The sequence below is a fragment of the Lycorma delicatula genome, chromosome 10 (assembly GCF_047948215.1).
Source record: "Lycorma delicatula isolate Av1 chromosome 10, ASM4794821v1, whole genome shotgun sequence".
In the NCBI taxonomy this organism is placed as follows: domain Eukaryota; kingdom Metazoa; phylum Arthropoda; class Insecta; order Hemiptera; family Fulgoridae; genus Lycorma; species Lycorma delicatula.
Window position 1 is genome coordinate 115,895,323 of NC_134464.1, and position 26,161 is coordinate 115,921,483.

The 26,161-nt window shown below is 31.2% G+C and overlaps 1 protein-coding gene across 4 annotated transcripts in view; it reads right to left on the reverse strand.

Moving 5' to 3' along the window:
• Positions 1-25,377, reverse strand: part of LOC142331520 (uncharacterized) — a 78,512-nt gene extending 53,135 nt beyond the window's left edge. For 3 of the 4 annotated variants that reach the window (XM_075377491.1, XM_075377494.1, XM_075377493.1), the window contains exons 1-2: positions 25,288-25,377; positions 11,031-11,325 (exon numbers count right to left, since the gene is read on the reverse strand). In XM_075377491.1, coding sequence (XP_075233606.1) covers positions 11,031-11,325; positions 25,288-25,297 — 305 coding nt within the window. In that variant the 5' untranslated portion in view covers positions 25,298-25,377. Of the gene's footprint in view, positions 1-11,030; positions 11,326-14,209; positions 14,379-25,287 lie in introns of those variants that run through there. The other variant, XM_075377492.1, reaches the window with a different exon arrangement.
• Between the last annotated feature and the right edge of the window lie 784 nt (positions 25,378-26,161).

Consider the following 26,161-nt stretch of genomic DNA (forward strand, 5'->3'; position numbering starts at 1 on the left):
TAGCTGCAATTGGATCCTGGGATCCAATTGCAGCTAATTGGACCCAACCAATTGGATCCAATCTTAGCTTGAATATTTGATCCTTTGGGATTACTCGAACCTATCATAGTCATTGCAAAACTTTATGGAAAATTTATGATCTTGCAAGGTTAGTTGAGATTCTAAAGGATTTGCTAAACAAGTTGAATTCATTTCAAGAATCCATTCAGTCATTGGCCACTCTGGAAATTTCCAGATGCCTAACAAATAAAACAGAACCAATTCATCAAGTTGAAATACATGGTTTTTCGAATGTATCTGAATCTGCGTATGGTGGATGTATTTATCTGAACTCCATTGATGCATCAAACAAGATCACGATAAACTTAATTACATCAAAGTCAAGAGTAGCTTCGTTAAAAAAGGTATCAATACTGAGGTTAGAATTATGTAGTGCGTTGCTTTTATTTGAATTAATGAAAATAACGAAAATTACCACAAGTTCATTACTACTTCAGATCAGCTCTATATGTTTGTACACTGATTCTACAATCATACTTGCTTGAATTAAAGCACCATCTTCACATTGGGCAACATTCATTGCAAATAGAGTCACAAAAATTCAAGACAACTCCAACATATCAAGTCATGGAACAACATCCCTTCAGATGAAAATCCAGCTGACTTCTTATCAAGAGGATTACTGCCTCATCAACTTGATAACAAATTGAATTGTGACAGCCCAAAGTGTTTGTTGGAAGGCAACACACACTGGGATGTTCCTGAAAATATATCCAGTGAAATTCCCAAATGTCGAGTTCAAGTTTCTTCTCATTCTGCTGTGATGGATAATGTAATTTTCAAGTTGTAGAATAATTGCATATTGTTCACGTTTTATCAACAACTGTCAAAACCACAACACTCATCTCAAAGGTCCACTCTCTGTACAAGAATTGAATAAGACAGAAACTAAGAAACTGAAATTACTACAAATAATGTCTTCTCCAAGGAAATCGGTGATCTTAAAAACTTGAAACCAATTCAAAACAATAGTCAACCAAAACCATTAAATCCATATCTTGATGATAACGATATACTAATTCGGAGGTTGTTTACGGAATTCCAGCCTCTATTGTGACCAGCAGAGCCCCATCATTTTACTAAAGAATCACATCTTGACTGACCTGATAACCCGACATGTTCATGTCAAAAATCTGCATATTGAATCGCAATCACTACTGAACGTGATCAGACAAAAATATTGGCTTATTGGAGGAAAAAACTTTGTTCATAGAATATTTCATCAATATGTAAAATGTTTCAAGGCAAATTTTATTATTTTTCTGTACGTGCATGAGTGTGGTGTGTGTCTGTGTATATGGTATAGTATGTATAGTGGGGAGTTCTCCCACTCCCTTTTTCATGTGTGTTGTTTGCTCAGTTGGGTGATTAAGTGGACATGATGTCGGTTGATTATGTTTTATCACAAGTTTTCTCTTAGTGTACCTGTATTCAATTATGATCAGTCAATCTAATACAATAAAGATGTCAAATTTTATGTTACATTCAAATTGTGTCATTTTATTATACAGTCCACTTAACCGTTTTATAATCAGCATACAAAACATTTGTGTCTGATTTGAACCCTTCGATCAGATAACATTTTTACCTAAAAATTATCTAGTATAAAATGTATAATTGAGAAAAAAATCAAAATTTATAATAAAAAATATTGAGCCCAGTTGACCCGTTATTAAAAATGTTAATTCTGTTGGTTGTGCTTGTGTTTGGCCTTCCAAATATTGCCAGTGTTTTTGTTGCAGAGCTATAGGCTACCAATAAGGTCTTGAATATAATTAGCCCAACACTTCGACACATACTTGTCTTATTGTCCATAAGTGCCTTATAGGCGAATAGAGACATATACTTGACACTCTGTCGTCTATGATATATAGTCTGTTATCTCTGAAATGACTCAGTGTAACACAACTGTGAGCTTCTGTTAGATCCCCAGCCATACTGGAATTTGATGCAATGAGCAAGCTGATAGTGTGATAAAAGAGGCTTGTTTCCAGCTTCCTTTCCTTAATCATGTTGTTCCTGATGATCATTTCTATTTTCTGAAGAGGGTGATCTGTGATGAGTGGCAAAGTGAGTGGAATACATCATCAAAAATAAACTTCATCCTCTTACTGTATCCCAAGGAACTACTCATGCAGAAATAACTATTGAGAGGAGGTTATTATTTGCCGTTTGCTTGTAGGGCACACTAAGCTCACTCATGGATACCTCATGACTTAGACATTTGTATTTGCTGGACTGCCAGTTAATTGACACCACATCCTTGTGGTCTGTGTTTGTTATATTATGCGTCAAAAGTTAAAACTAAAGGCTAACTTGAAATATCTTAGGAAATAATGAGACTATGTTAATTGAATGTTTTACGATTTCTTAGAGCTGCTCATTTATAATTCAAATATTTGAGTTTTCTGTATTATATTTCAGCTATTTATGCCATTTGGAGTATGGCAGATGGTAGTTTTATTGTTTTAATTAAGATAATCAATGTAGTAATTTTCCAATGTGATTTTACTTCACTTTTAGCATATGTCATGTGTTTTCCATTTGTGCTTTATTTTTATATTACTGGTTTTCAGTTTTTAATTTAATTTTTAATAGTTAATTATTTACTATATAAATACCATGTCCGGGCACTGATGATGATAATTTATTGTGCACTCAGAAAAAAAAAATTATCTGTTACCAAATGATGTACAGTAACAAAAATTATTAAATATTTTAAAAAATTGTAAATTCTGAAGTCGAAGCCCATTGGATTTTTTTTTTAATAACTAGTCATCAACAATAATATTAGATACAGTTGGATTTTCAATATATAATGAATATCTTAATTACCAAAAAAAACAATGAATGAAAAAACCAGACATAAAAAAATAAGGATTTAAAGATTGCATGAATTAAAGATTCTTGAAAATTAAAGATTTAAGTGCGGATTCTATTTAGCCCTTGTTTTTTCGATAAGCATAAATCATACTAGTATCTTAAGCACAAGTTAGTCTGATTTGGTGGTAAGTAATTCACAAGGCTAAAAAAATTATAGTTCACCAAAAAAGATATGGGTACTGTGATTGATACCTTATTTTCCTGCAGGGTAAGAAATTATCCTTAAGTTAAAATATATATATATATACTTGTGTTAAATTTAATTTTTTGGTGAATGGATTTTTTAATATGAATATGAGGCAAAGTGTTTAAAAATATGTTGAACATCCCCCTCATGTAAACATGATAGATTTAAAACTTCAAAATTTTAAACTTAACTAATTTTATTTTATTTTCAAAGCTTAATTTTCTAAGACCACTTGTGAAAAGTCAAAAATTAAAAAAAGACAAAAACTATCCCTCACCTTCTTTAATTTTATCACAAGTTTAATGTCATCAATGTCCCATATGTGGAAATTTGAGGCATTTTTCTTTTTTTAATTTATGTTGAGTCAGTTTGGATAATCAAATTAAAACACATACATTTGTATGTACATACATCTTCTGGAAAATTTTATAAAATTTTGTGATTTTTGAATTAAAGGTGTTATGAAATGTCAGTTGATAACACCTTTAATTCAAAAAATTGAATTAAAGGTGTGATACCAATTTTTTGGTATGATACCAAAAAATTTGCTGATTGTGATACTTTCCCTTTAGAGCTATGCTGCTACAGCAGCATTAGAGCTATAGCCAGAAGAGTACTTATTCATAAGTGGCAGCACTAAGATCTTGCAGTTTAGACAGGCAACGTAATGCAAGAAATGTGTTTAATCAAATGCCAATTTCAATTTCTACCTAGAGTAAGTTATAATTAATCACTCAATTTTTTGTTTGCAAAGGGATAATCTGGTGTTGTAGTTAATAGCTAAATTGTCTCTGTTTATGGCCAAAATGCTATAAATAGTTGAAATTATATCACGGTTTTTAACCAGAAAGAAATGATATTGAAGATAAGGTAGGTGACCACTGTAACCGATGAAATCATACAGAAGACTAAAGAAAAATATTTGACTTTATTAATTGTGTAAAACACATTATTTGTTCAAAGTGGCAAGGTGACTGGACTGCTACAGTTAATAATAATGGTTATCAAAGATACTGTGATGCCATGGGACTCCTCAAGCAGAAAGGTTAACAGACAGGAAATTGTTCTCTGCCAATTGCAGTTAGGGGACATACAAGAGTATACTCACAGGTTTTTGATGTCAAGAAAAAATGCCCCATTATGCATAAGATGTGACAGCTGCTTGACTGTGCGCCACCACATCCTTGTGGACTGCATAAGTTACATGACCTTGTGTCTTAAATATAAATTGCCCAGAAACATTCTATGAATCCTGGGCAACAATAAGGAAATTTTAGACTGGGTTTTGTTTTTTCTTAAGGCCGTCTGTTTTCTTAAGGCTGTCTGGGTGATGATAATGCCAAAGAGTTTTTCACCCAGAAAAAAAGACAAAAACAAAAAAAATTAGTTATTCTTATTATGGTTAGCTTACAGCTAAGTCACTTGTGTAATGATTGAGCTTTCGGTTTCTTTGTTAGTCAGAAATTTGTTAGACAGAAATAAAACTAATGCAAGACGCAGGTGTAAAGTGCGCCATAGTCAAACTGTTTACATTTGTAAGAAATGCGAAATGCCAACTACTTTTATATGTGGACTGTTTTAAAAAAATTTTCAAGGCCAGCTGAAAAGTAAAAATGTAAAAATAAAATTATAAATATTACAGAAAATAGTATGAAATGAAATTATTATTATTAATAAAATTATTTTATCAGTCGTATGTTTACTGTTTACATCATTTCCAATGTTGTGTTAATGCAAAATCGCAACTCGCAGGGAACTCCCAACATTGTGTGAATGCAACGATTCACAACTCAAAAACTGCAAATACGACCCTTTCATATCTTATTTTTGAATAGTAATGATATAGATAAAATGAAAAAATCACGAAAAATTTGGAAACTGTTCTTTTGGGAAGAAATAGGTTAAGATATATGATAAAAAATTTCAATAATAATTTGCAGAAGTATCAAGCACAGTTTTGCCAACCTAGAACTTTATGCAATGAATAAGATGATTTGACTTACTGGTCATTTGATTGGCTGGATGTTGTTCTTCATTCTTTTCTATTCTGTGTTAATCTTTTAACCGCAACATGTCTTTAGTAATCTAACTTATTTCAATAATCTTTGCCTTCCATTACAGTTTTCACCTTCTATGCATTCCCCCAACTATAAATTAACTAAATCTGGATATGTTACATATGCATCAGTTTGTCTCTATAAGATTCTGCTATAAAATTGTTTTCTCTCCTAATCATCTGAGGACTTCATTTCATACCTCATCATTTGCTTTTTGCATTTCCTAACATCTGTGTTTCACTATGATCAAGTACTATATTTCACACAAATATATTTTTTATACCTTTTGAATTCTTAATTGATACTTATTAGCAGACTTCTTTTCTATATGGAATCTCCTTGCTTATGCCAGTATACTTTTGATCTCTACAGTATTCATCTTTTATAATTTTATCAGTAATTTATAGAATATTATGTTCTCCCAACACAATATCAAATTATCATCCTTTCTGTCACAACTGATTAACTTTGTTTTACTCATATTTATTTTCAGACTAAATTTGTCTCTCAGTTACTCATTTCTGGTTTCTGCTAAAGTACAATGTCACTGGAAAATCTTAAAGTTTTATTATTATTATTTTAATTGAACAGTAGCTTTATTTTATAACTTGTCTTTTAATTCCTGTACTGCTTTTTCTTTTTTATTTGACAGATTAATTTATCAGATCAATCTAACTGAGCATAAATTAGATACCGAAAGCCCTGATAAAAATAAGAAAATGGTAGTGTTTATATTTGCTTAGCCATCCACAGTTGTTCAAATACATAAAGGATGGTTCTACTTCTAGTAAGATGATTTACCATCGCATTATTAAATGAATGTCCTAAGATTTCCTTGACTGTTAAATTTCCTTAGCTGTATTCCAGGTTGTTGAAATGGATTAAGTCAGTGTTTGTCAACCTGTGGAGTGTGCCAAGGAACAAAACACTAAATGGGGGGTGTGAGTGTATCAAAAAGAAAATATTATTAAAAATGTATTAGTTTACTGAAAGAAAAGCAAAACAAATACATTGTGCATTCCGACATAAATAATTAAATACACATTAACACTGACATAATTCACTTATAAATAGGATTGTATCAGTACTGCACAATATATTTAATAATTAACTTACTAATACTAAATTAAAAACAAGTTTAATAATTATTAGCACTCCCTTAGGCCTGTCTTGCAGAACAAAGTTTATCAAAGGAAGCTTTAATATTAGAAATAGACTCTCTGAGTTCTTTTTGGCTGAGAGCTATATTTTGTCTTTAAAGTACCCACTGCAGAAAATCTGGTTTCACAAAGGTAAGATGTTGAAAACGGTAATAATAGTACATGAAATTCTCTTGTTTTCAGTGCAGAAAACACATCGTCCACCTTTGTCCAAACTGAAAGAGTGATTTGTTATTAAATTGTCTTTTGATTTTGTCACTTGCCGTGAAGTCTATGATTTATTCTTCGGCAGTTAAAAGCCCTTCGGGAGTATTTTGAAATGAATCCGTAACCCATTCGTAACTTGCTACCAAGTTGTCGTCAGCACAACAATTCTTTTTAAAATTGTTTGCCAGCAAGGCTAAATTCACCCACATTTAGAAACATTTCTAGGTTTAAATTTCTGCTTCACAATTCCAATTTTCTACAAAAAGCATTAACTTTATCACTCACATCCAACATGTGAGTATTTGCTCCTTGAAGTTGAAAATTCAAGGTATACGGAAGATTCAAGGAATTTCTTGAATATGTTGACCAAGTAGCTCAACTCCATCAATTCTCAATTCTCGAAACTTCTTGGCTACTGGTTGGTTTTCCTCTTCTAGAATAATGGCAATTTCATCTCTAATACATAATGAAAAAATGTTGAAAAAATTTCTTACGGGATAACAATCTTGCCTCTCAATAAAATAGCAATGCTGAATGTACTACACCCACCAAACCAAACCCACTGGGTTGATGAACTCATCATCGCAAATCAGCTGATTTTGAAGACGAGAATTCTAAGGTTCAAATCTTAGTAAAGCAGTTACTTTTGTAGGATTTGAATACTAGATTGTGGTTACCTTTGATAGTTGGGTTTCAATTAAAATCTCAGGAATGGTTGACCTGACACTGTACAAGCTTCCAGAGGCTAAACAGAAAAAGAAAAGAGTAACTTACTGCACCCATGTCTTTACAAAGTGCAGAAAAGATTCTTGATTTTATTTTTACTTAATTTACTATGGTTACAACCGTCATTAGTACAATATTCAAACCAGAATTCATTTCTTTGAAAGCCAGAGCTTCACTGTAGATCATGCAATGTGCCAAGACACACTGAGGAGATTTTTGTTTCACAAGTGCTCGTATACTTTTCCAGACATTGAACGAGCACAGTCAGTGTATATTCCGACGCAATTTAGCAGTGTATATTCCGACGTGCGAGTTTCAGAATAGTCGGCCCACATCTTAAAAATAGTTGTTATAGTACGTTACTTGTTTTCCGTATTTAGGTTTGTAGCGTAACTCGACAAACATCATGAGGAGGTGATAGTAATTCGTTTCTAATTTTTATTTATTAGTTTTTTGTTATTTCTTTATCAAATGTTTTTTAATCAAGTAACCGGAGGTAGATAAAGCCAGTAGCGTATCACAGAGAGTAACAGTAACAATGGTTGTGTAGGTTGAGCAGTACACAGTCGCGCACCATTAAATCTTCTTATTTCGATAACCGAAAGAGATATCGATATAAAAACAAGTCATTTTTTGTAGAAACTTTTTAATTTCAAATACTGCAAGTGGTCTCTGAATTCGATTTGACCAAAAGTTTGGCCATAGTAAAGTTCAGTATCGGAAATGAAAATAATCCGGTTATTATAATAAGCCATTAAAACGGCTAAAATTTTGAAAAACAATTCGTAACGGCAATAATCCTGTGTTATTTCCAGGTATAAAAATTATGTTCGTGTAAAATTTCAGCTCAATCGGTGAAGTAGTTTTTGCATGAAAGTGCAACAGACACAGACACTACTATATTTATATATATACTATCTGACCCGGCAATGTTTCACTATTGCTAAATTTGAGAGATTTGGGGTTTAAAAACCTGAAGAAAAGGTGTCAGATGAATCGGTGGAATTTAGAGAAGCTTGAGGAAGAGGAGGTAAAGAAGATTTTTGAGGAGGACATCGCAAGAGGTCTGAGTAAAAAAGATAAGGTAGAAAATGTAGAAGAAGAATGGGAGAATGTTAAAAAGGAAATTCTTAAATCAGCAGAAGCAAACTTAGGCGGAATAAAGAGAACTGGTAGAAAACCTTGGGTTTCAGACGATATATTGCATCTGATGGATGAACGTAGAAAATATAAGAATGCTAGTGATGAAGAAAGTAAAAGGAACTATTGGCAATTAAGAAATGCTATAAACAGTAAGTGCAAACTGGCGAAAGAAGAGTTGATTAAAGAAAAGTGTTCAGAAGTGGAAAGAGAAATGAACATTGGTAAAATAGACGGAGCATACAGGAAAGTTAAGGAAAATTTTGGGGTACATAAATTAAAATCTAATAATGTGTTAAACAAAGATGGTACACCGACATATAATACGAAAGGTAAAGTCGATAGATGAGTGGAATATATTGAAGAGTTATACGGAGGAAATGAATTAGAAAATGGTGTTATAGAGGAAGAAGAGGAAGTTGAGGAGGATGAAATGGGAGAAACAATACTGAGATCTGAATTTAAGAGAGCATTAAAAGATTTAAATGGCAGAAAGGCTCCTGGAATAGACGGAATACCTGTAGAATTACTGCGCAGTGCAGGTGAGGAAGCGATTGATAGATTATACAAACTGGTGTGTAATATTTATGAAAAAGGGGAATTTCCGTCAGACTTCAAAAAAAGTGTTATAGTCATGATACCAAAGAAAGCAGGGGCAGATAAATGTGAAGAATGCAGAACAATTAGTTTAACTAGTCATGCATCAAAAATCTTAACTAGAATTTTATACAGAAGAATTGAGAGGAGAGTGGAAGAAGTGTTAGGAGAAGACCAATTTGGTTTCAGGAAAAGTATAGGGACAAGGGAAGCAATTTTAGGCCTCAGATTAATAGTAGAAGGAAGATTAAAGAAAAACAAACCAACATACTTGGCGTTTATAGATCTAGAAAAGGCATTTGATAAAGTAGACTGGAATAAAATGTTCAGCATTTTAAAAAAATTAGGGTTCAAATACAGAGATAGAAGAACAATTGCTAACATGTACAGAAACCAAACAGCAACAGTAACAATTGAAGAACATAAGAAAGAAGCCGTAATAAGAAAGGGAGTCCGACAAGGATGTTCCCTATCTCCGTTAGTTTTTAATCTTTACATGGAACTAGCAGTTAATGATGTTAAAGAACAATTTAGATTCAGAGTAACAGTACAAGGTGAAAAGATAAAGATGCTACGATTTGCTGATGATATAGTAATTCTAGCCGAAAGTAAAAAGTTTTTAGAAGAAACAATGAACGGCATAGATGAAGTCCTACGCAAGAATTATCGCATGAAAATAAACAAGAACAAAACAAAAGTAATGAAATGCAGTAGAAATAATGCAGCTGGACCACTGAATGTGAAAATAGGAGGAGAAAAGATTATGGAGGTAGAAGAATTTTGTTATTTGGGAAGTAGAATTACTAAAGATGGACGAAGCAGGAGCGATATAAAATGCTGAATAGCACAAGCTAAACGAGCCTTCAGTATGAAATATAATTTGTTTACATCAAAAATTAATTTAAATGTCAGGAAAAGATTTTTGAAAGTGTATGTTTGGAGTGTCGCTTTATACTGGAAGTGAAACTTGGACAATCGGAATATCTGAGAAGAAAAGATTAGAAGCTTTTGAAATGCGGTGCTATAGGAGAATGTTAAAAATCAGATGGGTGGATAAAGTGAGAAATGAAGAGGTATTGCGGCAAATAGAAAGAAAGAAGCATTTGGAAAAATATAGTTAAAAGAAGAGACAGACTTATAGGCCACATACTAAGGCATCCTGGAATAGTCGCTTTAATATTGGAAGGACAGGTAGAAGGGAAAAATTGTGTAGGCAGGCCACGTTTGGAATATGTAAAACAAATTGTTACGGATGTGGGATGTAGAGGGTATACTGAAATGAAACGACTAGCACTAGATAGGGAATCTTGGAGAGCTGCATCAAACCAGTCAAATGACTGAAGACAAAAAAAAAAGTAATTAAGGTAGCTTTAGCATTTTTTGTAGTGTAGCTTTAGCATCAAAATCAAAATATGGGGGGGGTGATGAAAATGATGATTGAAAATTGAGTCGTAAATACTGAAAAGTTGAGAAACGCTGAATTATGTAGTACCAAATTAATAGCCAATTAATTTCTAGATTGAATACTACTTTTTTACAGGGGTTTCATTCAAAATCTGTCCTTACCTTTTAATCTTCCTGAACTACACTAAAACTATTTGTTTTATTATATAACTAATTCTGTATTCTCAGTAACTTTCTGTATGTCTTAAAATCTACAATATTTTTACAATTATCTAATATTTTTGAATTAATGAAGGCAACAAAAAGAAAAATCACATCATTTCACAGTCTTCCTAGCAACCCTAAAGTCAGATGGCTTAAGATAAAATGACAATCTTATTTTACAAGCATTTTTTGTAATGTTACGTCAATACAATTTTTCGGTTATACTAAATAATGCAGTTAAATAAAATTTCACATCAGTCAGCCAAATGGTTGAAGAATAAAATCAATAATAAATCGCGTAACTGAAATACAACTTAATAAACATTTTTTAACATTTATTTATAGTTACAATCAACATTCAACTAACTGAATGCTTAATTTCAATGTTTCAAAAGTAAATCTTACCCACAAACTTTTTTCTTATAAGTTGCACATTCAGAATCAATTATTGTCTTTTCATTAACTAATTTAGGTATTTCAATGGAAGAACCACTAACAAAACGTTCTCTGCTAATCTGGTAAGCAGATAATGATACTGTTGAATCTTCTTTTGCAGAAGATATAAAATGTCTCTGAATTTTAACAGGAGGTACAGTTCTATTGTAATCAAATAATGTACTTTCAGCAACAATATTACCATCATTAATGCTATTAATTTGTTCATTTATTTTTCTTGCTATATTATTATTCATTTTACTTCCTGAAACATAATTTTAAAAAATTAATAATAAAAACAAGCAGAATGTTAAGTAATTAAAAAGTCTGACCAGGAACAACCTCACAGTGTAGTAAAAATTTATAAAATTATTTTGTAACAACAATAGATTGATGAAATAAATACTTTTATTATGAATAAAAAATATAAAGAAATATATATAATGACTGATAGCGGGATTTTTTTATACTGGAGCAGGATTTTTTATGCTGGAAATGGCTGAAGAAGGTTTATGAATATTAAATATCATTATGTTTCTAACAACTTATACTATGTTTCTAGTAAATATACAATGCGTTGATACTTAATTTATAAAAATGACAGTCGTTTTGAATTTAAAGTATTATACACATTCATTGTAGGCAAAGTTTATTAAGAATGAACAAATCCCTACTACACTCAAGTGTACTTGAGTGTAATCTAAAACTAACATTTTAAACTCTATTAGCAGTACCGGCAGTACCTGAAATCACCAAAAACCATCATCCTTTTTTTGCCAATAGTTGTTAATATTTTTTCTTAGTTAATAAATATTGATGGAAATACTAATTTTTTAATGTTTTATAAGTATTGTCTACATGTTAATCAATATTTATTGTATTTTCTCCATTTTCATTTATTTATTTTTTTAACCTATTTAATTATTTATACTTTTTCCGAATCTCTATTGATTATGACTAACAAATGATTTAAAACATTTTTAAATAATTTTACAGCAAATGATTTAAAACATTTTTAAATAATTTTACAGCATTTCTAATTTTTGGAATTTTTCAATTTATTTCAATTAGTGTTTAGCAAACTTCTTTTTTATATATTACTAAGTATAGATAAAATTATAAACAGAAATGTTCAAAAATTGAAATCTAAAAACTGATATGCATTTATTTTTATAGTTAACCGATATTATTCAGTAGGAGGAGATCAAGTGAATAGTAAGGATAAATACAAAACCCTACTAATAAATAAATGAAATTTCAACGATAAAAATAAAACTTTTAATTAAAGAAAGAAAATAAACTTTAACAAATAAAAAAACTATCTTCAAAAATGTTCTAAAAGTAATATAAAACATTCAATTCTGCTTTAAATTTGTACTTTTTTGTGAAACCTATACCAAATCAAAAACTAACAGCTACCAATAACTTACATTTTAATTGGTACTGGCTTCAAAAATAAAATTTAATCACTTGAATAGTATTATCTTATCATTTTGTTACACGTATTTTTATCACTTTATTTAAAAAAATCTATTTAAAAATAATTGTTAAGTCTAGTCAGCCTTCAAAACAATGATATCCAAAGCAAAGAAGATGGAATTTGGAGGAAAAGGAAAACATGAGAAGCTATTAACTACAATATTTAAAAAAAATAATTTAAGGAAACTGGGAAATGACTCTTAAATAACTATCTATTAACAAGAGTTAATCATCGCAATCTGCAATGTAGAAACATGTATTACTATTTTACTTTAAAATTACCTAATTTTTTTTAGGTATTGTGTGGAAATACTTTGTATATAAGAACATCTTGTTCAGTAGTTAAGCAGATGCCAATGTACATATTAAAAGATAAAATAAGAACAATTTCGAGTTTTATGTCAGTATTCTATAATAATTCAATACAAAGAGATTGTGATAACAAATCTTGTTATCACAATACTAAGAGATTGTGATAACAATCTCTTAGTATTGTGATATTGAATTAAAGCTATATTAAATATGTATTGAAGATTAATACGAATAACTGTTTGTGTTACTTAATTTTTTGTTAAAAAATATCCAAATGATGTCTGGGAGAAACTTATGACAAGACAGTCAAAGGAGTTTGGTTTACAAAATAAAAACTCGCTCCTAATTTATAAATTTCGTTATAAAACTTCAACACAAAAATAAAAAAATGCAGAACCTCCTTCTATTTATTAAGCTTGCTCAAAATGATACATGTCCCTCAGAGCAGTTAAAATGAATAAGATCTTATTACATTTATAATATTAGTCAGGAACCGACATGATGTTATTTAGGATATTTAAAAAAATAATTATTGTATCTTTTTCTATCAAGGTCAAGGTGCTATTAACATATTAGCATATGGAATATAATACATTATTAGAATCAATGATTTTTAAATGAGCAATTCTTCATGATTTTGTGTAAATAAGGGTCTGTATTAAGTGAAAAAAAACCGACAAATCTTAAGCAGGAAATCTAACCAAGAAAATACAAAGATATTTCCACTACAGAAATCTAAATTTAGAGTGATACATAATAATATATAATATGGATTTCAACAATTTCACCACAAGTAGGCATATTCTAAAAAACCTTTTTCTTCCCATACACATTAAATTGACTGATACTGTTAGTAAATAAAAAGTAAGCCTGAACATTATTTGTACAATTAAAGGCAGATGAACAATTAAAATTAAGACCAGTAAGGTAATCAAAGTTTAGAATGTTAGAAAGTTTTTATCTCAGAAAATTACTTTTAGACTTGAGGAATTTAAATGATTTTAAAAACAATGCATACTAGTACGTAATTCAACGAGATTTTGAGCTATTATAGGAAATTATATAATTCAACCGTGTAACTGTTATGAATAACAAATTAATTTTGTAAAATGTCACCAGTACATACAACATAACCTTAAATTAAAGTAAGATATTTATCCAATAAATATACAACAGTATTGAAATGAAGTATGTACGATAAGATTCATAATGAACTTCATGCTGCATAACAATAAAGTTTATTTAAGGTATACTTATATTAACTTATTAATTATTGTGAATGAGAAATTATGATTTAGCGCCAAAACAAGTACGAAATCAGTACAAACGTCAACAGTTATTCGTAAGACTTTCACTACCTGTATGCAATAATCTTCAGCAGAAAAAATTTCAGCATATTCTTAAAAAAAGAATAAATATAACACAATGAAAACTGGTCGTATTAGATTAAAACCACACTGGGTTTATTTTTCAATAAACCTTTTCAACATTCAAACAGAAACACAAACAAAACATCTGGTGTCGTCGGTGAATAGGGCACAGAAGAAAAAATTTTTTAAGTGTGTTTTTGGTTAAAAAAAAAAAATTGTACGAATAATTTTTATACCTACAATATAATACCTATCAAATACTAATTATTTTTATAGAGTAAGATATAAAAGCGTATTTTTTTTGTGTATTGAACAAGATATCTGGAACACTGAAAACCAAAACTAGCGCTTTAATTAAAACGTTACTTACTAGTAGCTGTCCTGAACTAAAAATAAAAGTAAACAATGAACATTAAAAGTTAGAAAAACGGCTGCCAATAAAAGCATTGCTCATTAATATAAAATAATTCAACTGTTGAACTGCTACGATGGAACAAAAAACAAACATTCCTATAGTAGTTGTTATCCGTTAAGTCGTGTCCGACCCTGGACAATGTCCATTCTCGTGTCCATTCTATGGACAAGTTTTCTCCATTCGTTTCTGTCACTGACTGCTTCCTTCAGTTGTTTCATGGCTATGCTATGTCAGCTTTGATGGTATCAAGCCAAGGGGTTCTTTGGCGACCAGGTTTCCTTTTGCCGTTGACCGTGCCAAGCATCATTGATTTTTCTAACAAATTTGATCGCATGACATGCCTGAAGTACGAGAGATTGAGCCAGAAGTATTTTGCCTTCACGGGATATGACTGATTTGACCTGCTCCAAAACTGTTCTGTTGGTAATTTTGGCTGTCCATGGTATTCGCAACATTCTTTTTCAGCACTACAGTTCGAAAGTATCAATTCTTCTTCCATCTTCCCTCTTCATGGTCCTACTTTCACACCTATAGATTGTTGTGTGGAAGATGATGGCATGGACTAGCCAGCACTTAGTGCCAAGGTTAGTATCTTTATTTTTCCAGATTCGGTTCATGCTTAACATTGCCTTCTGACCCAATGATATTCGCCGTCTGATTTCTGGGCTGCACCCACCATATCGAGTGATCACGGATCCAAGAAAGATTAAATCATTAATGCACTCAACGTCCTCATTGTTAATCGTGACTTTGATGTTTTTGCCAGTAATTTCTTGATTTTGGTATTTTTGATATTGAGGTGTACGCCCGTTTTTCACTTTCTTCCTTCAATATTTTTATCAATATCTCCAGATCATGCTCTGATTCAGCTAGAAGCATTGTGTCATCTGCATAATGGTGATTATTGATGTCACAACCTCCAATTTTGACTCTGATCTTAGATTCTTTCAAGTTTAACTTCCACACAATTAACTCTGCATAAATACTGAAGAGAAAGGGCGATAAGATGAAACCCTGTCTAACTCAGTTGGTTCGCCAACTTTGAACCAATCAGTGTCTCCATATACTGTTCAAACTGTGGCCTCCTTCCTTTTTTTCTGTTTAGCCTCTGGGAAATACCATCAGGTATTACTTTGGAGAATGAGTGAGGATGATATGTATGAGTGTAAATGAAGTATAGCCTTGTACAGTCTCAGGCCAACCATTTCTGGGATGTGTGGTTTATTGAAACCCAACATGAACTGTGGCCTCCTGTTTGGTATATAATAATCTGATGAGGTAAGTTAAGTGTGATGGCACTCTCAGTTCATGTAAGGCGCCCCACAGCTTTTTGTGATCAACACAATCAAATGCTTTGGAATAATAAAAAAAAAGCATAGATAAATGGCCTTTTGATATTCGTGGGTCTTCTCCAGAATCCAACGCAAATTCGCAATGTGGTCATGAGTGCCACAACCACATCGAAAACGAGTTTGGACATCTGATAGCTGAGCATCAATGTTAGATTTGAGATGGTCCTTGATGATCTTCAATAATATCTTACTTGCATGAGATCAAGGCTATAGTCCAGTAGTTAGAACAAACACAAGCGTCACCTTTCTTTAGTAATGGGATAAAAACAGATCTTTTCCAATCTGTTGGTCATGTACCAGTTTCCCAGAATTTTTTACATAATGCTATGGTTACAGCTGGTGGAATAGGTCTGAACAGTTCTACCGGAATAGTGTCTGTACCGGGGGAGCCTTGTTATTTGGGAGCTGTTTCAGAGCCCAAATCACTTCTTCTAATATTGGTGATTCCAATTCATATGGGGCATTTTTAGCTGGTAACTAAGGCATATTAGTATTTGCATATAATTCTTCTACATGCTGTCACCATTGGTCTTTGATATTGGCTTGCTCAGTCAAAACTTTCCCGTTCTTATCTTTGATCGTCACTTTGCGAGCAGTGAAAGAGTTTTTGATTTGTCTTACTTGAAAATCACCTTTTAGCCTCCTGAATTCATCTCTATTGCCTAACAGCTTTTGCGGCTCTTCATTCTTCAGCAATTTTAATGGTGTTGGATGTCAACCATTTGAATCTATTTTTCCACTTTTTGTATGGTATATGTTCTAGAGTAGTTTCTATGATATTAGATTGGAATTCTTCCCATAACCCCTCAGGTAGCTTCTCATCAGTATTAAGCAGCTCGAACTTGTTCTTCACTTCTGTGCCATATGTTGGTGGAATTTTGGTGACATCAAACCTCTTTGGAAGAGCATTTTTCTTGCTATTACATAATCTCACTTTCAATTTGGCCAACAATAGCTCATGATCAGATCCGCAATTTGCTTCAGGGAATGTTTTTACTGCTAGAACAGAGCTCTGCTATTGCTGACTGCATAAAATGAAATCAATCTGATTACAGTATATGCCATCTGAGAATGTCCAGGTGTATAAAAACTGTTTTGGCTGCTCACAGATGGTGATTGACAATTTGTGTTCTTGGCAGAACTGGACCAATCTGTTGCCAGCTTCAATTCACTCACTTAACCCTAACCACATACTAATGCCATGTTCTTGTTGGGTTCCAACTTTGGCATTAAAATCCCCAATAATGTATATCATGTCCCTTTTAGGCACCTGTTCAGTGCTTCATGTATTTTTGCATGAAAATCTTCAATTTCATGTTCGTCAGTAGCTGTGGATGAAGCTACTGTTGTGCACTTGCACAACAGTTATGTTCATTGGCTACCCCGGATTCGAATGGTATAATCCAGTCATTAACTATTTTGTAACTTTCCACAGCACGAACTGTGAGCTTATCCATGTTGAAGGCCACACTATTTCTTCTGATGCTGTCATGACCAGAATAGTAGATAATGAAGTTTCAGAATTAAAATGGCCATTGTCTATCCAGTGTAGTTCACTCACACAAAGTAGACTGACATTAAGTAGTTCATTTCTGATTTCACAATGTCTAATTTTCCTTGTGACATTCCATGTTGAAATCATTTTGATTTTCTTTTGGCTCAGGTCTCTACATTCTCCATGGGCTACATCAACTTTTGAGTGCCCAGGGCCCACCCCCATCATAAATTCCTAAATGGGTTCTGGTGGAAAACTGACACCCTTTTCCAGTTTCTTGTTTGGTACTACGTGGCCTAGGGGTCCTACCACTCCATACCATATTTGAAATTGTTGAAGTACCTTCCAAAGAATTTTCTTGGCAAGAATAATAGGGTGGGCTGCCAGGTCCTTTTTCATACCCCTGTAATTGACCTGTGGGCTGCGACCTCCACATCCAAGCTCTCACCGCATTGACGAATACAGTGGGACTTTGAGGATGAAAACATATTACATTCATATACCCTAAATACATTACACTCTTTTTCGGAGTATAAATTGTGGTGAATATCTTCTAAATGTAAATTAAAAATATTTTAATTTTTCATAGGTTTTATCTAATAATACATGCTTTCACATTAATTTCTAGTAACAGATGTAGCTTTGTAAACACTACATTCATATGCTGTGCAGCAATAAATAAAGTCCATTACTAAGTGTATCAGTTAATTTTTGTTCTGGTTTGGTTCCATCATGGTTTTGTATTATACTAGCAAATATCCCGTTTGAATTTTGAAAATCGGATAATTGGTTGCAAGATATAATAACACCATTATTTGTTAGAGCAAGAGTGTACTTGATGCATGTAAAAGTTAGCCTTCAATCTACTAACAAATACCCCATTCGAATTTTGAAAAGCAAATGATTGTTTGCAGTGATATTATAAGAGCACCCCATTGCACCCTGTGCAAGGGACATCCTGTTTGTTACCCAGTTGATGGTGATGATTGGTGTAGCCTCAAATGAGGTGTTCGCATCACCTCACCAATCTAGCCTCACGCACAGCACCCATGGGAAACCCATTATTATTAAGCAAAAAAATGTTTAATTTATTTTGTTTTATTTAACAAAAAATTAATTCTATTATTTTTGTAATATTATTCATTCGATTGATTTGAATCAATCAGTTCAAACCCAGCTTACACAGTGATAAAGGCTCACAATTCGCTATTCATTAAAGTTTATTCTTCAACCGGCAAATCTTCACTGCTACACCCATATATACATATTTAAATAACCTATGACACTCCAGGATTTCAACATGTGGTCATACATCTTATTTGGTTCAGCCATTGAGCTGCTACAGTGGACCATACGTACACCCTAAGTACATTACACTCCTTTTTGGGCAATCGTGTAGAAAAACGGTTTCGCTCAGCTTTATATAATCAGGGCTGTTAATAATTAAAACATTTTCCTTATCAAATGATTATTCATTTACATTTTTTAATGGATAATGATTTTGGACGATTAGATTATGTCCATCAAAAAAAGATTAGTTAATAAAACTATTTTTCAATCATCTTTCAAGCTTGAGAAAAATAATCTTTGTAATGAATCAAGTCAACATTAATTTATTTTTCTCCATTATTTCCCATTCCGTTTTATGTTAATATCTTCATTTACAGTTTTTTGTTACTCTCGAAATCTTCACTTATCCGCCTTTTGTGGTGCTTCCATTGCTAAAGTAACTAAGAATGAACGATGTATGATTGATCAATCTAGTTATTTTTTGGTATAATTTGCTACAAACGTCAGATTTTTACTGATTCATCTTAAAAACCTCTTCATTCTCAATTTTCTCTAGCTACCTAAATTTTAACAATTTTATTCTATAACGCTACGTTTCAGAATTTAAATTGAGAATTTAATTCTCAAATTATGTTTCTCTTCGATCAATGTATCCATACCATTTCTTCTACTTTTCTTTTAGTTTCACATAAAAGAATAATGTCATAAATAAATTGTAACATTTTAATCTTTCTTCTTTAATTAATATTCTGCTTAAAATTTTTTTGTTCCAATTCTTTTATTGCCTCTAGCTAGCTTTTTATTTTCTCTTAATTTTTGAGTTGAACATTAAAATGTTCTTTGTATTCTTTCTCAACCAAACTTGTTTTTTATTTATACATTCCTCTCAAGTTTTATTACCTGATAATGTAATAATTACCTGTATGTGATAGTTACCTATGATATGTAAAATATCATAGTTATTCTTTTGAGATTCATGAGTTATTAAATTTATGGCATGTTAGTTCTGGCACTTGTATTAATTTCCTGGAGAATCTGTTTGTGTAGTAACTTGCAAGACCATTTTTAAAGTTTACTTTAAAAATTAAAATAAATATACTTATTCTCTTATAGATTATTAGATATCATTTATTACTTCTCTAAAATGTTAGGTTATCACAGTATCTTTCTATAAGGAAGAGAAATGGTGATCCCACATTTAAAGAGTGCCTCTTAATGTTTTTGGGGTGAAGCCATTAACAATACTGCTATCTGTAAAACATTTAAGAAGGTGTTACTAATTAATCTCAAAAGATCCGTTACACGATAAAATTTTCTTTAGTTTGATACAGACGTATACTGACTGGTGTCGGTGTTCTGGTACTGCTTTTTGAAAAAAATAAAAAATTGTCCTTTCACACAAAATTTGTTTTAATCTAAAGCTGATAAAAAATGTAGCCTAAATTATAAAAATCAGTCCACATGAAAATGGGTTCTTGCTTTTGGATATTTGTGGGCAAACAGTGGTAAAGTAAGTCGCTAAAAACCTAATTTTTAAAAAAAAGTTAAACATTTCACCTAAAAAAGATAAATTCTGCTTAACAATGTAGATACTGCAATGATTGTGCATTTTTAATATTTTCATGTAGCCAGCTGCCTGTGGCTGCGACTGCACAATTGCGATCTGTAATAATACAAAATCAAACTTCCAGTACTGGAAAATTTATGTTTGCACCCCTGGTTTGAAAGTTATCATTCAATATGAATTGCCAACATCCATTCAATAGTGATATTGTCTCAGTCTTTCATTTAGAAGGTCCTGGGTTCAAATCCCACTCTGCTATGGCATTTTTCTTATGTTACAAAACTTCCATTTCCTTTTTTTTTACCAAAAGATAGCTCTGTAGCTATAAATAATACGTTAGTCACATCTTCGTCTATGTATGACAAAACTGAAACCGTAAAACCAATCATTATAGCAGATTACAAAGGAACAAAAGGTTATATGAACACTAGATAAAATGGGTACCATTTATTCTGTTTCAAAAACAACCAAAAGACAGCATGTAGTTTTATTTTACTTTATCCTGAACATCACAGGAATAAATGCATAAATGATTTTTTTTGTTAAAATTTGATGATTTGAATAATCGCACCAAATCACTTCTAAAACACTAGTGTTTTTATGTGGAAGTGTTTTTCATATCTAGCAATGACCATAATGAAAGAACATCTGATGAAAAGGGAAAATGTGGTCTGGGAGAAGAAAACGTAAAATAAGGAACTGAAGACCCAATTCAAGAGAAAAAAATAAAAGGGATTTGTTAGGAATGTGGAAAGAATTTTGTCTGCAAAAGTAATTTGCAATTCATGTTATAAATAATAAAATAAAGATGTTAAAATATTCCTCACTAAACCTTTTTTCAAATCATTTAGATATTTTTTTCCTCATACTTCTGTTAAATAATATATTTTTATATTAATTAATAGTTGTAAAAACTTAAAAAAATATCAAACATTTTAAAAACATATTTTCAATAAGCGTCATGAACAATCAACAAAGATCAAAGAGAAGCTGTCCCTAATGCTTCATTTCTGTCTTTATGTATGTCAGTCCAGTTTTAAAGTTTCTTGATTACTAACAAACATTCATACACTACAGACCACATTCTATCTTAAAAACATAAAGAGAGAGAGTGTGTGTGTGTGTGTGTGTGTGTGTGTGTGTGTGTGTGTGTGTGTGTGTGTGTGTGTGTGTGTGTGCGTGTGTGTGTGAGTGTGAGTATGTGTGAGTGTGTGAAAAAGTGGGTAAGAACCTACATTATTTGTAATTAAAATAATTTGATATTGGTTTAATTTTAGTAATGTAACTTTGTAAGATGAATTTAAGTTTTGACAATGTACAAACTTATTCCAGTAAATCTAGGATTTAACTTCACATCTAAGTATTAATCTATTACATGTATATAGCATACCGACTGCAACAATTGTAAGCACATTACATGTGATTACATTGTTAATAAATATATATAATACTTGATTAATCCTTTACTGCTCAAGTATCCAATATCCAACACAGATTTATTGATTGCTTTTTTAAATATATTTTGCTTATAGCAATTAAATAATGAGATTTAATAATGAAAAAGATAATAATAACACTTTAAAAAGATGTATTAGATTGTCAGTTATTTATATTTAATAGATGTAATTTGATATTCTTAATTGGTTAGTAAATATAATAGTAGTTTTATGCCAATAAATATTTTAAAAAATTATTACGTAATATTTTGTATTATTTTTGTGTTTGTTAAACTTTAATATATTGGTTGTTAAAAGCAATCAGTATATTTCAGTTATTTTTTTCTTGAAAGAGAAAAATTCAAGCAGTCTCACCTAGAAATAAATTAAACATTTTTATAACTGAAAATTTTAATTTTTATAGAATTTTAAATTATACATAAATTTTGCAATGATGGATGATATAACCACAAAACTGTTTAAATCTGTTTTTACCAATGAAGAATTCTTTCAGAAACTTTTACAAAAAATTTGATTTTACTACCCAAAACCTGAACATTTGCCAGCTGTTGTACTAAAATCTTTTACACTTAATTATTTAAATAACAAGGTTTCAGAATACTGACATTTTTTTTTTCAAAATATCTTACTGATACTAATTAGTAAAACCTTTTTCAAGAGAAAATTTTTTATAATATGGCTGAAATGTTTTTTCATTCCTATTGCTTTTAAAATAATACTGTGCTGTCCTCTCAGGTAAAATATTGTAAAAGTATCATATCAAGATTTAAAATAATAAGCAGTATATTTGGAAGTATACTGGCAAATATATTTGATGAAAATTTAGGCAATGACTGCTCTTAAGAGGAAGTCATCAGAAAATATAAAAATTACTTTAAATTTTTTAATATTTTTATTATTAATTCACCGTGTAAGTACAAAGATTGTGCATGGCATTATGCAATGGAAATTTTTTAGCATAAGAAAAATGCCTGATCAGAGTGGAATTCAAAACAAGTATCTTCTAAACGAAAGACTAAGGTAATATCATTATTTATTGGAGATTGGCAATTCATATTGAATAATAACGTTCAAACCACGGCAGGGGTGCAAACATAAATTTTCCAGTACTGGAAAGTTTGATTTTGTATTATAGCAGACCGCAGTCATGTAGTCTGCAGCCACAAGCAGCAGGCTACATGAAAATTTTGCTAAAATGTACACTCATTTCAATATCAACATTGTTAAGAAGAAGAATTTATCTTTTTCAGGTCAAACGTTTAACTTTTTTTTTGCAAATTATATTTTTAGCGACTTATTTTGTCACAGTTTGCCAACAAATATCCGAAATGGTTACTGTGTCACCCTCCTGCTGTACTGTTAAAACTGAGACCCGGTTGGGTACCTCTTGGGGGGTCTGATAAGAGGCAGGCAATTAAGACCAAGTCCTGGCTTCATGGGTGGGGGGGACCAGGGACAGCGTTGCTGAGCCTGGTGACCCTGCTCTGGAGGTTAGAGGTAGGGCACAATAGCAAGAAATTTCTCTTTCCCTTATTTCCCCTTCCCCCTCCTCTTAAGCCTTTCCACTTTTACATTTTTCTCCTTTCCCCTTTATCTTTCCTTTTCCGCGTTTTCGCCTTTTTTTCTTTTTTCCATCTTCCCTTTTCCCCCTTTTCAGATTTTTCCCGTTCTCCCTTTTCCCCCGCGCGTAAATCGATCCAGTAGTTTTTAGTCTATAGCGACACATATATCGGAAACATTGAAATGGAATCGTAAAATATTTTGTATAACGTGTGTTGTTTTTACGTCCAACAGATAGCGCTGTTTTTTTAAAAAAAGCATGTTTTTACCTGTCACAGGTGTGACATCTTAGGTATATAAATAATAGATATATAGAAACACGCGTGTATTCGAATGTAACGTTGTGTCAAAATTTCAAAGCAATCGGCGAAGAACTTTCGGAGATTTAACATTTTGAACAAACGAAAGTTTACATTTTTATTTATATAGATTACACTAATGCTGAATTTGATATCGAATTAAACTGTAAGTATGATAAACTTATCATTGTTTCTACCGCTAAAAAACATTTTACAAAGGTCAATAAGGAAAAAAATAATACTTTCTGTACAAAATAGTTCATATATTAATAGCACTTTCGATAATACTCGTTAACAGAACAGTATTTTGAATTAAAAAAGTGAAGAAAAAAAAAATATCTGTCTCTGGTTTGTTGTTTTATATCAATACAACTAAAAATAAACTGCAAGCTTTAGATGGATGTATTTAAAAAATTGTGGAATGGTACCTATAAAAATCATATAGATATTTACGAATTTTTAATGTTTATGAAAAATAAGGTATTCAATGCTATAAAACATTTCAAACGGAAAAAATATAAAGGAAATAATATTAAGTATTATATTATTGTTCCTGTCGAAATGGAAAAATGCGTAGATGATAAATACGAAATTTTTGTTGCGTATTTTCATAGCGACGTATTTTCATGGTAAAATTAACGATCTTAAGAAAAGTTAACTGAAATGGGTAACGGTTGGCTGATGAACAGAATATTGAGGATGGATCTTTCGGTATCCGAATTCGATCCCCTTTATGGTGGAAAACTTTCATATTTACCGTTACCGAAAGCTTTAAGTAATAAAAAAGCTTTAATCACTATAAAGAACAAAGATGAAAATGTTCCTTCGGGCCTGAATAACGGATTCCTACCGATTATTACAAAAGTAATAGAAAATGTAATGATTGGAAAGAATCCAATCATCGTGAAACGAGTTTTTTTTGTGCGTTACAGAAATGAGTGTTACTAATTACGAGCAACGTTGTACAAAAAGGTTTTGTGTTAAACTCGGCGAGAATGCTACTGAAACTTTTTCAGAATTGAAAATCGCATATGGAGATGACGCTCTGGCAAGTTTTTAGGTGGTTTAAAGCATTTTCAGATGGCCGGGAATCAGTTGCGGACGATCCACGCTCTGGAAGACCATTAACGTCAAAAATTAACGATAATGAAGTGCGAATAAGAGTATCGATACGGTACGACCGACGATTAATTGTCACAATTATTGCAGAACAACTGAATTTGAACCGTACCACAGTCCATAAAATTTTGACAAACGAATCGGGTGTTCTGTGAGTATTGATAATTCAATTTTCTTGTTCTGAAGGCATTATATGAAACTTATTGAATTCATGAGCTATTCTTTTAAATTCTTTATTTATAATAATGTGACTTTCTTTTTATCTTTTATGTACTGTTTTATATCTGTACCAGTGAAAGAACTATAAACATCAGTTACTAAAGATAATTTTATAGATGACTGAAAACTTTTTAAATAAGTTTTCAAAAGTGTTTTATTATAAATTTGATTTGTCATAGGAAAAGTTTATTTTAATATTATTGCATCGTAAACAGAAATAAAAAAAAAATAATAAAAAGTAAAAATTAAAAGAAAGAGAAAAATTATCTAATTATAATTTAATTTTCTTCACTTACGTAACATCATGTTAAGAAAATGTATTATAGTTAACAAAATATGACACACACGTCTTCTTGTTTCAAGAACATACTATCATTTAACACGAGTAGCAACAAAGTCAAGTGCGGTACTGTGGTAGTTACGTGCACTACATCGGTATAATTTATAGTCTAGCATCTTCACGTATGCATTACACAAACACTAACCGTAACGTACTCATAAATTATACAAAACCATCAGTTACCTAAACGATGAGAAATTTTGTTAATAATATGCTTAATGAATGAACAATTAATTAATTAATATACACTGTCTTTCTGAAGAACTTGAATGTACATTAAACAACAGGTAAGTTACTGTATAATGTTAAAGAGTTTTATTAAATTAAATTAATTAGTGTAAAACATTTATGGTTGCTATTATATCAGAATAAATGACATCAGGGTATGTTGCTACTTGAGAAAACTAAACCAAGTGTTTATGATTAATTATTAATTTAAGGGAAGATGGTTGTGTAGGGCTATAGTTTCATTATGATTAGTTATACGGTTGAATGCATCTTTTACTGTAATGAATCGCAATTACAAATATTATTGTCATTAAATACAACATTTTTGAAAAGTTTTTCGAGATAGAAAAAATGTTATGTATAAACCTAAAAACATAAATTTAAAAAAATAACAAAAAAAAATTCTATTAATAGCAATACAAAATCAAATATAGATAACAAAATCTATTAAATATTATTACTTTTGTTCCCTATTTTCTTAGAAAATAGAAAAAAGTTTTTTCAAATTTATGACTGATTTTCTTTAGAAAAAATATAAATTTAAAAAAGCTGCATATAGAATACCCTCTAAAATTAGATACAAAACAAACTTTCATAAAAAA